General features: G+C 42.5%; 1 protein-coding gene across 1 annotated transcript in view; it reads left to right on the plus strand.

The window, feature by feature from the left end:
• LOC104135706 (zinc finger DHHC-type palmitoyltransferase 15) overlaps nt 1-10,467 on the plus strand; it is a 19,531-nt gene extending 9,064 nt beyond the window's left edge. Inside the window, exons 6-9 of the mRNA XM_035889064.1 lie at nt 983-1,175; nt 2,480-2,612; nt 3,790-3,916; nt 5,539-10,467. Coding sequence (XP_035744957.1) covers nt 983-1,175; nt 2,480-2,612; nt 3,790-3,916; nt 5,539-5,698 — 613 coding nt within the window. The 3' untranslated portion in view covers nt 5,699-10,467. The remainder of the gene's footprint in view (nt 1-982; nt 1,176-2,479; nt 2,613-3,789; nt 3,917-5,538) is intronic.
• Nucleotides 10,468-11,342: the final 875 nt, after the last annotated feature.

The following is an 11,342-nucleotide window of genomic DNA, read 5'->3' on the forward strand; positions in this document are numbered from 1 at the left end:
AGAGCGGTTGTTTAAATACTTTTCTTCCACGCAAGAGTGTCTGGATGCCTCTTTGGGTTTAGACCACGCATCTCTTTATATGGAGAAACTCATAAAATAATTACACTTTGAAATTGCCAGAAACGTTTGCTACTTGGAAAGACAGCTCGTTCATGGTTGTCCCATAACCTATGTGTAAAAAAGCTGTTGTGTTGATGTAATTTAAAACCCAGCTGCTAAATCGCTCTTTGACTGTTGTTCCAATTTTAAAGGGACTTCAACATACCATTTCATTTTGGGCATATAATCGCTTCACCATGCAGTTGGTTGTTGCCTTCCATAAGAATATTTGTAGGCAGATTGTTTCTGAAATGATGCCAGAGACAGTTTGTGTGGAGCGGAGCATGGATAAATTCAGCTTTATACTTCTTGAGAATTGCTGCCACTCAATTTCTTAAACTCCTCCTTTTTTAAAAAAGATAAAGAAAGATTTCAGAAATGAGAAGCAAGACAAACATTTCCCCACCTGAACCTCTCTGGTAATCCTAAACTGTAGAGGATTTTTCAAACCGGAGTTTTGAGACAAACACCTACTCCTTTTTCTGCATTCCCTTGCTCCTTTCTGGAGTTGCCCTGTGCATGGAGAATTATGATGATCAAATTTGGGTTGGTTTGTATGTAAACAAACAAGCAGCGGTGAATAATCTGGCTCCCGAGTATTGCAGATGAATAAAGTAACGCAGAATTCCCAGAGCTCTGATTGCCTTTGCAGACAAGAAGCAGACACTGAGTAACTGGAGCCTGCCTCTCTGACAGCTTTACCAGTGGCACCAACTTTAAAACAGATTCCAAACCCACCAACTGCCCTTTTACGGGGCATAGGGAGAAGTCTTCAAGCGAAAAGCAAAAAGGCTTTCGTTACCTTTCATTTTGACCGCTAAGGGGAGCTATTTATTGACGAAACTGTGCTGGATACTCCAAAGGCTTAACAAAACCAAACAATAATTGTGGTGTTCCTTGTGTTACAACCGTGTGCCGTACATATCCTGATTTCAACTTTGCTTTTGTTCTCTAGGGTGAATAACTGCATTGGATTTTCTAACTACAAATTCTTTCTACTCTTCTTAGCCTATTCTTTGTTGTATTGCTTGTATATTGCCGCAACAGTCTTCAAGTATTTCATTAAGTATTGGACAGTAAGTTGTGAAATCTGGTTACTCTTTCCTATCCTCTGAGTCTGGTGGGGTTTAGTCACTCTTGGTTTTTGCTGTCAGTCAATGGGAGGGGCTGCGTTTCTTCCCTAAGGTATTTTCCTGTGCCCTTTTTTGAGTGCAACTCCCATTATATGTCTGAAAGGCACAAAGCGAGAAGCAAACAGACTTCAGGAATTTCAAACTGTACGGTTAGCTTCTGGCAAAGAAGCTACATCCTTTCCCGGTTCTTGTGTTTGCATGTATGTATCTCAGAACCTTTGGCATCAGAGTATACATCCTGGCATCGATCTATACATGTTTACTGAACAATATCAAAAACCTCGTTCATTTTCTTATCCCCGTGTGACTCTCAATTTAAAAGTTGACTGAAATAAAAGTATGCTTCTTACTCAGTTATCAATTATCATTCATATGCAAGCAATGCCAACTGACAGTTCCAGTAAGAGGCTGGCCTTTTGCCTCCATTTTTTTTATGTCCCCTCTGCTGCTATTTCTGTATGACTGCATTTAGGTGACTTAACTTTGCTGTGCATTAATTTATTAAATTTCTGTTGTTTTAGTGGCTAATCACTGACATAACGTGCCTCCTGAGATGCTCATGGGACACCAGCAGGAATTGTTTGTTAGGCTAAGAAGGGCACAGAGACGTAAGCTCTGTTGCTGCATAGATGGGATGTGCGAAGGCTAAGAAGTAATTTTTGAACTTGGAGGTCCCCGCAGCCTGTCTGTAGGTGTATGCTTATGAGCATCTTTGGCACTTGACTCTTCTACTGTAGAAGGAAATGTTTCTTCTGTTTGTAAGACCCCACTTGACTTTTAAACTCTTCCAAACCATCTTATGCTCAGTTTCAACGCTACCTGATCGTTATAGCTGTGGAGGCCAGGTTTTCTTGGCACGCCTTACATTGCAGGAGGTGCAGAATTTTAATATATGGACAGGAAACTCCGCAGAACACAAACACGGCTTCAGGAGCTCGTGCCTGCTTATTTCCCTGTGGGCAGAAGGCATGTTTCTTGTGCCCAGGTGGGAAGCTGCAATTGTCCTGGTTCCATTATGTACAAAAAGCAATAGCAAAGCCCCACTCTTCCTGCTTTGGTTACAGGAGGGGAAACGAACCAGGTCGTTTCTTTGTCCTTGCTTTTTATAGTAAGGTGTGACTTTTGTATACACTGATTTGAGAACTCCAAATAGGAGTTGTAGAGCATATCTTTCTTCTCTCTAGGAACAAAGAATTTCCAGCTTCTACTTCTTTTTGTCACTTGTTCTGTGTTGCTTTTATTTCCAGGGTGAACTGACGAATGGACGTTCCAAATTTCACGTCCTTTTCCTTCTCTTTGTGGCGGTCATGTTCTTCGTAAGCCTTATGTTTCTGTTTGGCTACCACTGTTGGCTCGTTAGTAGAAACAGATCTACTTTAGGTAAGGCTCTTGTGTCTGTCTTCAAGTGAGACACACCAAAAGTGCTGTAAGAAGAAAAAAAGAAAAAACAAAAAGGCATTTGTTTTCTGTACATTCCAGGGGAGGAAGATTTAAGATCTTGGCACAATGCTGCAGAAATTTGTCACTTCTAGTGAGCTGCATTAATTAGCCAGCATGACAAAAGCTTTGTTAGGGAAATGAGAGCCTTAAAGTGTAAAAGTCCAACTGGAAAAATGTTATGCATATGTATAACTGTACTGGTTGTGAAATGAGTGCACCTTTTCAGGACTAACAGTTCCTTATCCTCATATGCTGGAGCGCATCCTAAAACAGCTTAGTAAGGTCGGGAAAAAGTGTCCATCTTCACTGACAAAGGCAAAGAAGTTACAACTGTAAAACCAAGGACATGAAAATCTGAAGGAGTATGACTTTGTTGAGTGATTTCTTTGTCTTTCCTCAGATAAATGTTGTTCAATTTTTAAAGGTTTTTGGATCAATTTTTATAACAAAATACAGACTTTGAAGAGTTTGAGCAGATATTCCGATTTTGTGTAGTTATTAATTCTAAAATTCATTTCATGGGGCCCTGAAGCTCATCTATCCCAAAACATCCGACCTCTGCAGCATCTTAGAAGGTAGATAAAATTGTTTGTGGTGCACTCTAGGTTCTCCTCCCATCTCTTTTCTTAATTTTATGTCTCACCAAAACAGAGGGTCTGTTTGCGTGTGTGTGTTCCTAATGCTTGTTCATTATATCATTAATGATTGAGGCAATTTAAATCTCCAGTGCTGCTTCTGGAATATGCATCAAAGACCAACCTACGTAATTCTGCACATTTTTTACTTAGAAATTTCTATCCACTGAATTTTAACAAGTCTCACGCAAAGATCTTTTAGTTCTATTCTCTAAGTTAAACAAACCATTTGTACTTTGGTTTGTATGTTCCATACATTTCAGTTACAAGACCAAATTCCTGCCTTCACTTTGAAAGTCTTTACAGGCTTGCAAAATGAAAAAAATACTCTTTTCAAGCTTTGTATCTTTGTAATGCTAGGTCATAATCTTTTAAATCGTGTTGTCTTTAGATGGCTACAACAGGTACAATCCTGTTTCAGAGTATTTGGCATTGATTTTCTTTTTTTTTTTTTTCCCCACTGAAATTGCATCTGTGTGTAGAGGCTTTCTCAGCTCCAGTGTTTCAAAATGGCCCAGATAAAAATGGATTCAATCTTGGCTTTGTAAAGAATCTTCAGCAAGTGTTTGGAGAAGAAAAAAAGCTCTGGTTACTACCTATTGCCTCCAGGTAAGTAATAGGTCAGTGCTAAAAGCTGATACAATTAACTGAAGGGACTGACTTCTAAATGTCTGCTACAGCATTATGCCTGTTAGTGTGTGGCTTGGCTGCCTGCTGTTGTGCGTTGTTGTAAACGCACTGACATCATCTGTGTTCATCCTGTTCACCAGGATTCTGGAAGGGAAAGGTTTTGAGAGCCAAACACGCTGCACAGTGTGTTCGACCTCTTCCTGGACTCCTGTGGCACACACGTGGATGGGTGTTCGCGTCAAAGATGCTGTTTCCTTCATCTGTCAGACTCCTCTGCCTGAAACAGAGTTTATGTTTCTTAATGTAGGGGAAAATGTTTTGGCACTTGGTGACCAAGTACACTGGCATTCAAGTCAGGTTGCCCAGAGAGGTGGTGGAGGCCCCATCCCTGGAAACATTCAAGACCAGGTTGGATGGGACTCTGAGCAACCTGATCTGGTTAAAGGTGTCCCTGCTCCTGCGGGGGGGTTGGCCTGGGTGACCTCTAGAGGTCCCTTCCAACCCAAAACATTCGATGATTCTATGATTCAAGTCCTTTAGCAATTGGGCACAATTTAAAGTAACATCCTGGCACAACTTTTTCAGGTAGGAACGTATAAGTCTAAGGCCCAGTTGCATCCCCGCTGCCATCTGTTTTGCACTCCTAAGTATAGTTAAAGGGAAAAGATTAGCACAGAAATGAAAGGCAGCATTGAAGCGCCAGTGAGAGGCGCATTACCGGTGTGTATAGTCATGGCAGGGAGAACACAGGTCATTCTCCTTGCATAAAGATACATTGTCAGAGGAAAAAGGCACTTTGGGTAGTTTACAGTTCCTCTGTCTGTACTGCTGGATGTCAGGGAATACAGTATGGTGCAGACCAAGCTAGAACATCTAGTTTTTAACTTTGCTAGTTTGCGTTACATGAACTTGAATGTCAAACTCTTGTTTGATTCTCAGGCACGCGTTGCTGTTTGGGCAGTAGTAAAGCAAAAAAAAGCTTCTGCAACTTCAGATCTTTTCAGAGTGTTTTCCCCCCCCCCCCCCCCCCGGAAACCCCACAAAAGCCGTATCACAGGAAAGTGGGTCTTTTCTCTTTCAGTAACATCTAACCGAGATTGGCGCCATTTTATATTGGGTATCATTCAAACACAGAAGTGTAATTTCTGCCCTGAAGAATCTATGGTATAAATTGAGAGAATTTATCCCTGGGATATCAATTGCTCCTTCTACGTAAATGTTTTCCTTAGTTCCCCATCACTTCTAGCTGTCCATAAGTTCATGTTTTTTCTGTTTTTTTTCTGCATCTGAATGACTTGATCAAGTTAGGCACATTTAAGTTCTGCTAAAAACTACGTAATTCCAGGCTATAGGTTTGAACTTTTGTTCTCCAGAGAGCTTGAAGGAATTGAGGACCAAAACTATTTGCTGGTAAAACTCAGTATCTGAGCTGCCACAAAAAATAAACGCACTATTTTTCAAAGCTTAAAAATAATTTTAAGTAAAGGTTGGAAGTAGATGCAACAGAAGACTTTGTTTGCAGATAAAACACGCAGAAATTGTCCTCCGTCAGAGTTACTTGCTGCTTTTTACAGCGTCTTTCTCTGCCTTTTTCCATGCAGCCAGGGCGATGGCCATTTTTTCCCAATGAGAGCTCTGTGTGAAGCACAGAATCCCCTCCTAGCAAATGAAGAGCAGTGGGAAGATGATGGAATAGATGAAGAACCTCATGGTAAGGTAACACTAAAGGAAATTATTTGTGTCTTGACCTACAGTGACTAGTGGATGAATTATAAGAGCTAATCAAATGAAAAAATTGTCTTGCCTAAGTCACGGGGCAGCTCTGACTTGACTAATGAATACAGCCTAAAAATAAGTCCTACTTTGGAGTCAACTCTTTTTTTTTTTTTTGGAAGCTTTCCACTTGCGAGTAAATGAACAGGGCTGTTGTTACAAGTTGTTGCAGGGAGAAATTGAAATTTCCACAGAGTGTCTTTATATGTAAATGTTGCTGCATGCAGCACAGTTATTGGAGACATAAAGTTGTGCCTATGAAAATAGAAAGACTTAAGATTTTTTTTTTTAAAGTGCATTTATTCTCTCAGAGTTTGTGAAAACATGCCTGTGAACACCTGAATGCAGTGATACGTTTAGGAAGCTACCTTATGCTTTGTTTGTTCAGCCTTGTTACAAGAGTAGAGAAGTTCATTTGGGTTTGATGCTTGCCTAGCTATGCACTCATCTCCATAGAAGTATATGTGCTGGGAGCAATTCCAGGTGAACTGGCGTGTTTGTGCAATAGATTTATTCAGTTTCTGAAATGTAAACATACCTTTTATGCTATGGGTGTCCTATTAGAAGATGACTTTGTATGTATATGTGTATCTATTCTTTGATGACTGTTGTTAGATGGATCTAAAATTAGTTTAATGATTCCTTACTGTTACATTTCTCTGTTTGAGCTTGCATGGGTTTTTCCCTTGCATATTTACCTCCAAGCTTTGGTCTGTAGAGAATACAGCATGTATCAGAACATCAGGGTTCATGTCGGACACCCCAGTTACGACGTCTGAGGGTTCAGGAATCCCGTCAGTAAGTTAAGCATGGGCTCATATCTTTTTCCTGTGGAGCAAGGATTCCATCCACAGGCTCCCTTTAAAAGAAATACCATGATCTCACTCTTCCCTCTAAGGTGAAATGTTGATTATTGATTATGGTGAAAATGTTAATTAATTCTCAGGTTACTGTGATTAGTGGATCAAGCAAGTATATGTGGAGAACCAAATATTACTGCTTATTGTTTACAGACAGGATTTCCGTAGTCACGCTCTTCATTGCGTCAGGATAGTTTTCAGAAACTTGGCTGATAATGTTCCCTTTCAGGGTATACGTTTTAGTCACATGTGCACAATGTATGTTTGGGAAGCCGTGAGGAAGACTGCCGTCTCGGGGAAAGGCGGTAACAGAACCTTTTCATGTGGACGTTTTCACATGTGTGCAATGCTCTCCTTAATGCTAAGAGCACAGTGTTTGCTGTTCAGTCTCTGGTTAGGTCTTACCTGCAGCTGTTTGTTCAAGTTACTCCACTGCAAAATAAACAGTCTGTGTTTTTTCCAAGGCACGTTTCACATACTGCTGGGAAAATATACTCACCAGGATTTTGTCAATAGGACTGAAGAGGGTCATTTCAGCTTTTCTTCAGATTAACTGCTTTAATTAGTTTGTATTTGTGTGTTAGAAAACTACCTGTTCTTCCTGTTTTGTTATATACATTTTGGCAGTTGTAGGGTAACACAAATTGGCTTAAAAAAACCAATATGGCATCTCTGTGTACTGTTTATGATGCTTAAAAAGAATTCCTTTAGGAATGAGTCGGAACTCCTTCCGACTTTTATAAACTATAAATTCTCTGAATAAAAAATTAATTCTTAAGTATGAAAACGTTAGACAGTGAAATGATTTTGGGCCAGATCAGAGCCCAGAATCTGAATCTGTAGCTTATATGAAGTCCCACAGTTTATAGTGCTTATGAAATAGATGGCGCTTACAGGCAGTTGAACTAGATGATTGCTGTGGGTCCCTTCCAACCAAAGTAGTCCATTCTATTAGTCTTTCTCAGTGAAGAAATAGCTTTCAGTCTTATTCCAAGAAGCTGTAGAACCGTAATATTGGTAAAATTAGAACCTCTTACTGTCACGTAAAAGCCAAACTGAGCCTATACAAAGTTACAGGCAACAGTGAAAAACCAGGCTGAACACAGGCTGTGAGCAGATGCCTACCTTGTTAGAATGTGGATTTTGACCCATGATTGGAGAAGATTTTAATTTTTTTGCAGTGGCTGTGAGGTAAAGGTGGGAACTGCAAATAAAAGAACGCCCTAGATAAGGAGATTGTGTCCTTTTTATGGCAACAAATCGGTGATGTGGCTCTGGAATTCAGAGCAAATGTTGGGGGAAATCCACTTCCCTTTATTTTTCTTACAAACAGGCAAATCCTCCTCTCAGCTCTCAGTCCGAACACACAAGTTTTGCAAGATGAGATCCCACATGGAAATCGAGGGGAGCGTGTATGGTTGGGAGGGGAGGAAGCTGATGCTTCCCCTGGATGCTTCAGTGGCCAGTGCTGCAGGACTGAGAGTAGCGGACGCTTGTAACGCAGCTTGCAGCCCCGCTGCTGGTGCGGTTTTGTGAGCAGAGTGATGCACAGAGCTTGCATTGAAAAGCTCCACGACAGGCAGGGTTGCCTGAATCTTGCACTCTGCGAGTTCTGTGGGTCTCCATGACCACCAGGTAGGGTCATGGCTGATTCAGTAATCGCAGAATCATAGAATCGTTCAGATTGCAAAAGACCTTTAAGACCATCAAATCCAACCGTATGGCACGTGTAAAGTATTTTTGAGTAAGTACTTCTGTGATACAGTGTAAATCCACCTTGTGGAGCATTTTTCTCTTAAGCTCTTGACTGTACCATTCTGCTAGCACAGCTAACAAACATCTGTGTGTCATTTTGATTAATATAAAAGACGCTGGGGGGGAGAGAGCATTGTATAAGAAAAGGTACCAGGTTGGTTCTTTTTCCTGTTACCTGGACATTAGACAAAGCAGGAGTCAAGGAAACGTGAAAATTCAGATTTTTCAGTCCTGCGGTCTTAGGAGATGGCACTGCCAGCTGCACCCAGATCAGAATAATTACTGCCCTCTTGTACTTAAGCAGGGCCTCTCACCTCCTGGAGTTCCACCTGCAATTGCTCATGCCCTTGTGTTATGTAGCAGGAGTCATGAGGGGTCTCCTCATCAGTCGAGTCCCTCACTCGTGCAGAAGGGAGAGAAACACTGCAGAAAAAATGGAAAAAAGGAGGAGCTTGATGGGATGTTTCTCTGTGTAATGTCACTGTGCCCAACTGCATTACTGCAGTCTTTTGCTTCCACCCTGATTATTCTGTGTCCGCATAAAGCAGGGCATTTCTAAGCCCCCACAACTGCAAAGATCAGCTCACACGTGGATATGGGGGGAGAGGAGCATTAAGGGGACTGGGAGATTCATGCGAAGCCCAACTGAAAGCAAGGAGATGAGGCTTCGGCCAGGTCCGGGAGCGTACAGGCCATCTTCCCAATCACCTTATCCACAGGGTTGTCCTTTTTGCTGTGATAGGGATGTTGAAATGTGCCCTTCCTGGTTGGATTTTTTTTCTTAATCCTGGCCTTGCTAAGGCTTTTACTGTTTCATGTAGTGAAAAAAATATTGCGGGGAACCTTTTGTTTCATTTCTTAGCCAGAGACTGAAAACATTTGCTTCCAAATTTATGGTAATTTGATTTCTTTTTCAGATTTATTAATGCTCATCCTTATTCATAGGCATCTGGTTAATCTGTCAAGCCAAGGAGCTACCCCGAATCACACGCTGGCAGCTTATGAGGTTATCAGGTTTTTTCAAAGAACTCACCTGGGGTGTATTTGACGCGTTGGTTGTGGGTGTGTCAGCACTGTGAGAGCTGGGACAGCCGGTTCTGCACATTTATAGCAACATCTTGTCTCTTAGATTGATTTATAATTCAATCATGTGTTTCATTTGAGCTTGTACAAAAGGCTTCAGTACGAATCAAATCTTTCTCAAATTGTTCTCATCTTCAAAAACTTGTCATCTGTACTAAGTGACATCTTTCCAGCAGAAACCAGCGTATCCTGAGTAATAGGTGGACGTTGGTGCCTCTGTTGGTGTGATGGAGCTGCAGGTGTCTGCAGGCACGTGGTCTGAATTTAAATTCAAATCAGTAGGAGTCTAATTAAAGGAGCTCCCTGTCCTGAGATGCCAGCTAATTTGGCATAGCAGCCCTTCCAGTCGAGAAATCGTCTGTTGTGACTGTAGGGATTGAATTTCTATCCATCGAGAAATTTGAAAAGCTACTCAGATGTCAGAAGTGAGCAGAGATGGCTCAGACAGCACAACGGTGTGTTGGGCAATTCAGTGAACCGAGGCAGAAGCCAAGCTTTGCAGCTCTGGATCTGAGGCATGATAGAAGTGGCTAAATTGTGTCTGACAGAAGGAAGATTAAGTTAAAGCAGCGCTAAACCCTACATCAATGACTGCCTTAGAATCAGATTTGGAACAATGGAGGGATACCTGTGTAGGAATCTGCCCCAGTTCAACTACATCAATTGGTAAATATATTTAGTAACACCAACAGGGCTTCGTATGTGGATCAGACCTGCAGCTGCTAAAGCAATAGGATGAAAAAAGATATTCCATAAAAAGTCGGTAGTGAAATTTCAGAGAAACGAACGTCCTGGAGCCAGCAGGTCCTGCGTATCCTTTTATCAGTTCCCTTTGACGTGCAGGTCGTGTGCTTTCCTAGAGGTATGCAGGGTAAAGGGCTGTTCTCTGGAACTTCCCATCGGAATAAATGGATTGGATTTTGCGAGGTAAAATAGAGGTCTATGCTAATAAATATGAAAATAACCCGAGAATGGAAAGAGCAGTGATTCTTTTTATACGTAATAAGGAAACAAGAAGCCTAGGCAAATCTATTTCTTGTATATGTGTTAAGGGGGAAGGGTTTGTGTGGAGGAGTGGCTGAGTGAGAACGGGCAGGACTTAGTCCCGTTCGACAGCCCCCGCTGGGCAGGTGGCCTGTCCCAATCCCGGTAGCGATGGAGGCGTGTGGACAGCGGTGCTTTACCAATCACAGTGTGCCGTGTGTGTGTGTTATTGTTTTCTGCCTATATATGCTTTGCTAACTGCGCAATAAAGGAGAACGGCCATGCTCACATTGAGACTCCATCGTGACACCGGGTCCGACTGCCCTTCCACCATCTGGTAGCAGAGGAGGGTTGATGGTTCTGGTCGCAGAGCTTAGCTGGACTAAGTTCTCCGGGACGGCGGTAAGCAGCGAGAGGAGGGGAAATGGGAAGCAAGGCGGCTGGGAGAAGTGCCAGACACGGATCGAGGTGGCCGCTCGCCTCCCGGCGGTGTGTTGCTCGCAGGCATCCTTTCTGAGAGAGGGCCGAGGCCACGGTGGAACTGGGAGAGGCGCTGCTTGAGCGCACAGTCGGGGCAGGCACGGATCCCGGCGGCCGCTCGACTCCCAGAGGTGAAAAGCGGCGCAGCAATGGAAGTGGAAGCTGCAGCCGTGTTGCTCGCAGGCATCCTTTCTAAGAGAGGGGTCGAGACGACGGCGAAACCGCTGATTAACTTGGTGAAATTAGGGCGCCGATGGGGGCATTTTATGGACACGCCTCTGTTATTTTCTGTCACTGAGTGGCGAGACTTTGGGGAAACGATGTGGCAAAAGACAATAACTGGGGACGAAAAAGATGAAAAAGAAGTAAGAGCGGTATGGGAGCTGTGGTGCACTGTATTAGAAACTTTAAAGAACATGAAAGCAGAAAGAGAAGTAGCTTGCGCTGCTGCACAAATGTTAAATCCCGAG

The sequence above is a fragment of the Egretta garzetta genome, unplaced genomic scaffold, assembly GCF_000687185.1.
Source record: "Egretta garzetta isolate BGI_Z169 unplaced genomic scaffold, ASM68718v1 scaffold412, whole genome shotgun sequence".
Lineage (NCBI taxonomy): Eukaryota > Metazoa > Chordata > Aves > Pelecaniformes > Ardeidae > Egretta > Egretta garzetta.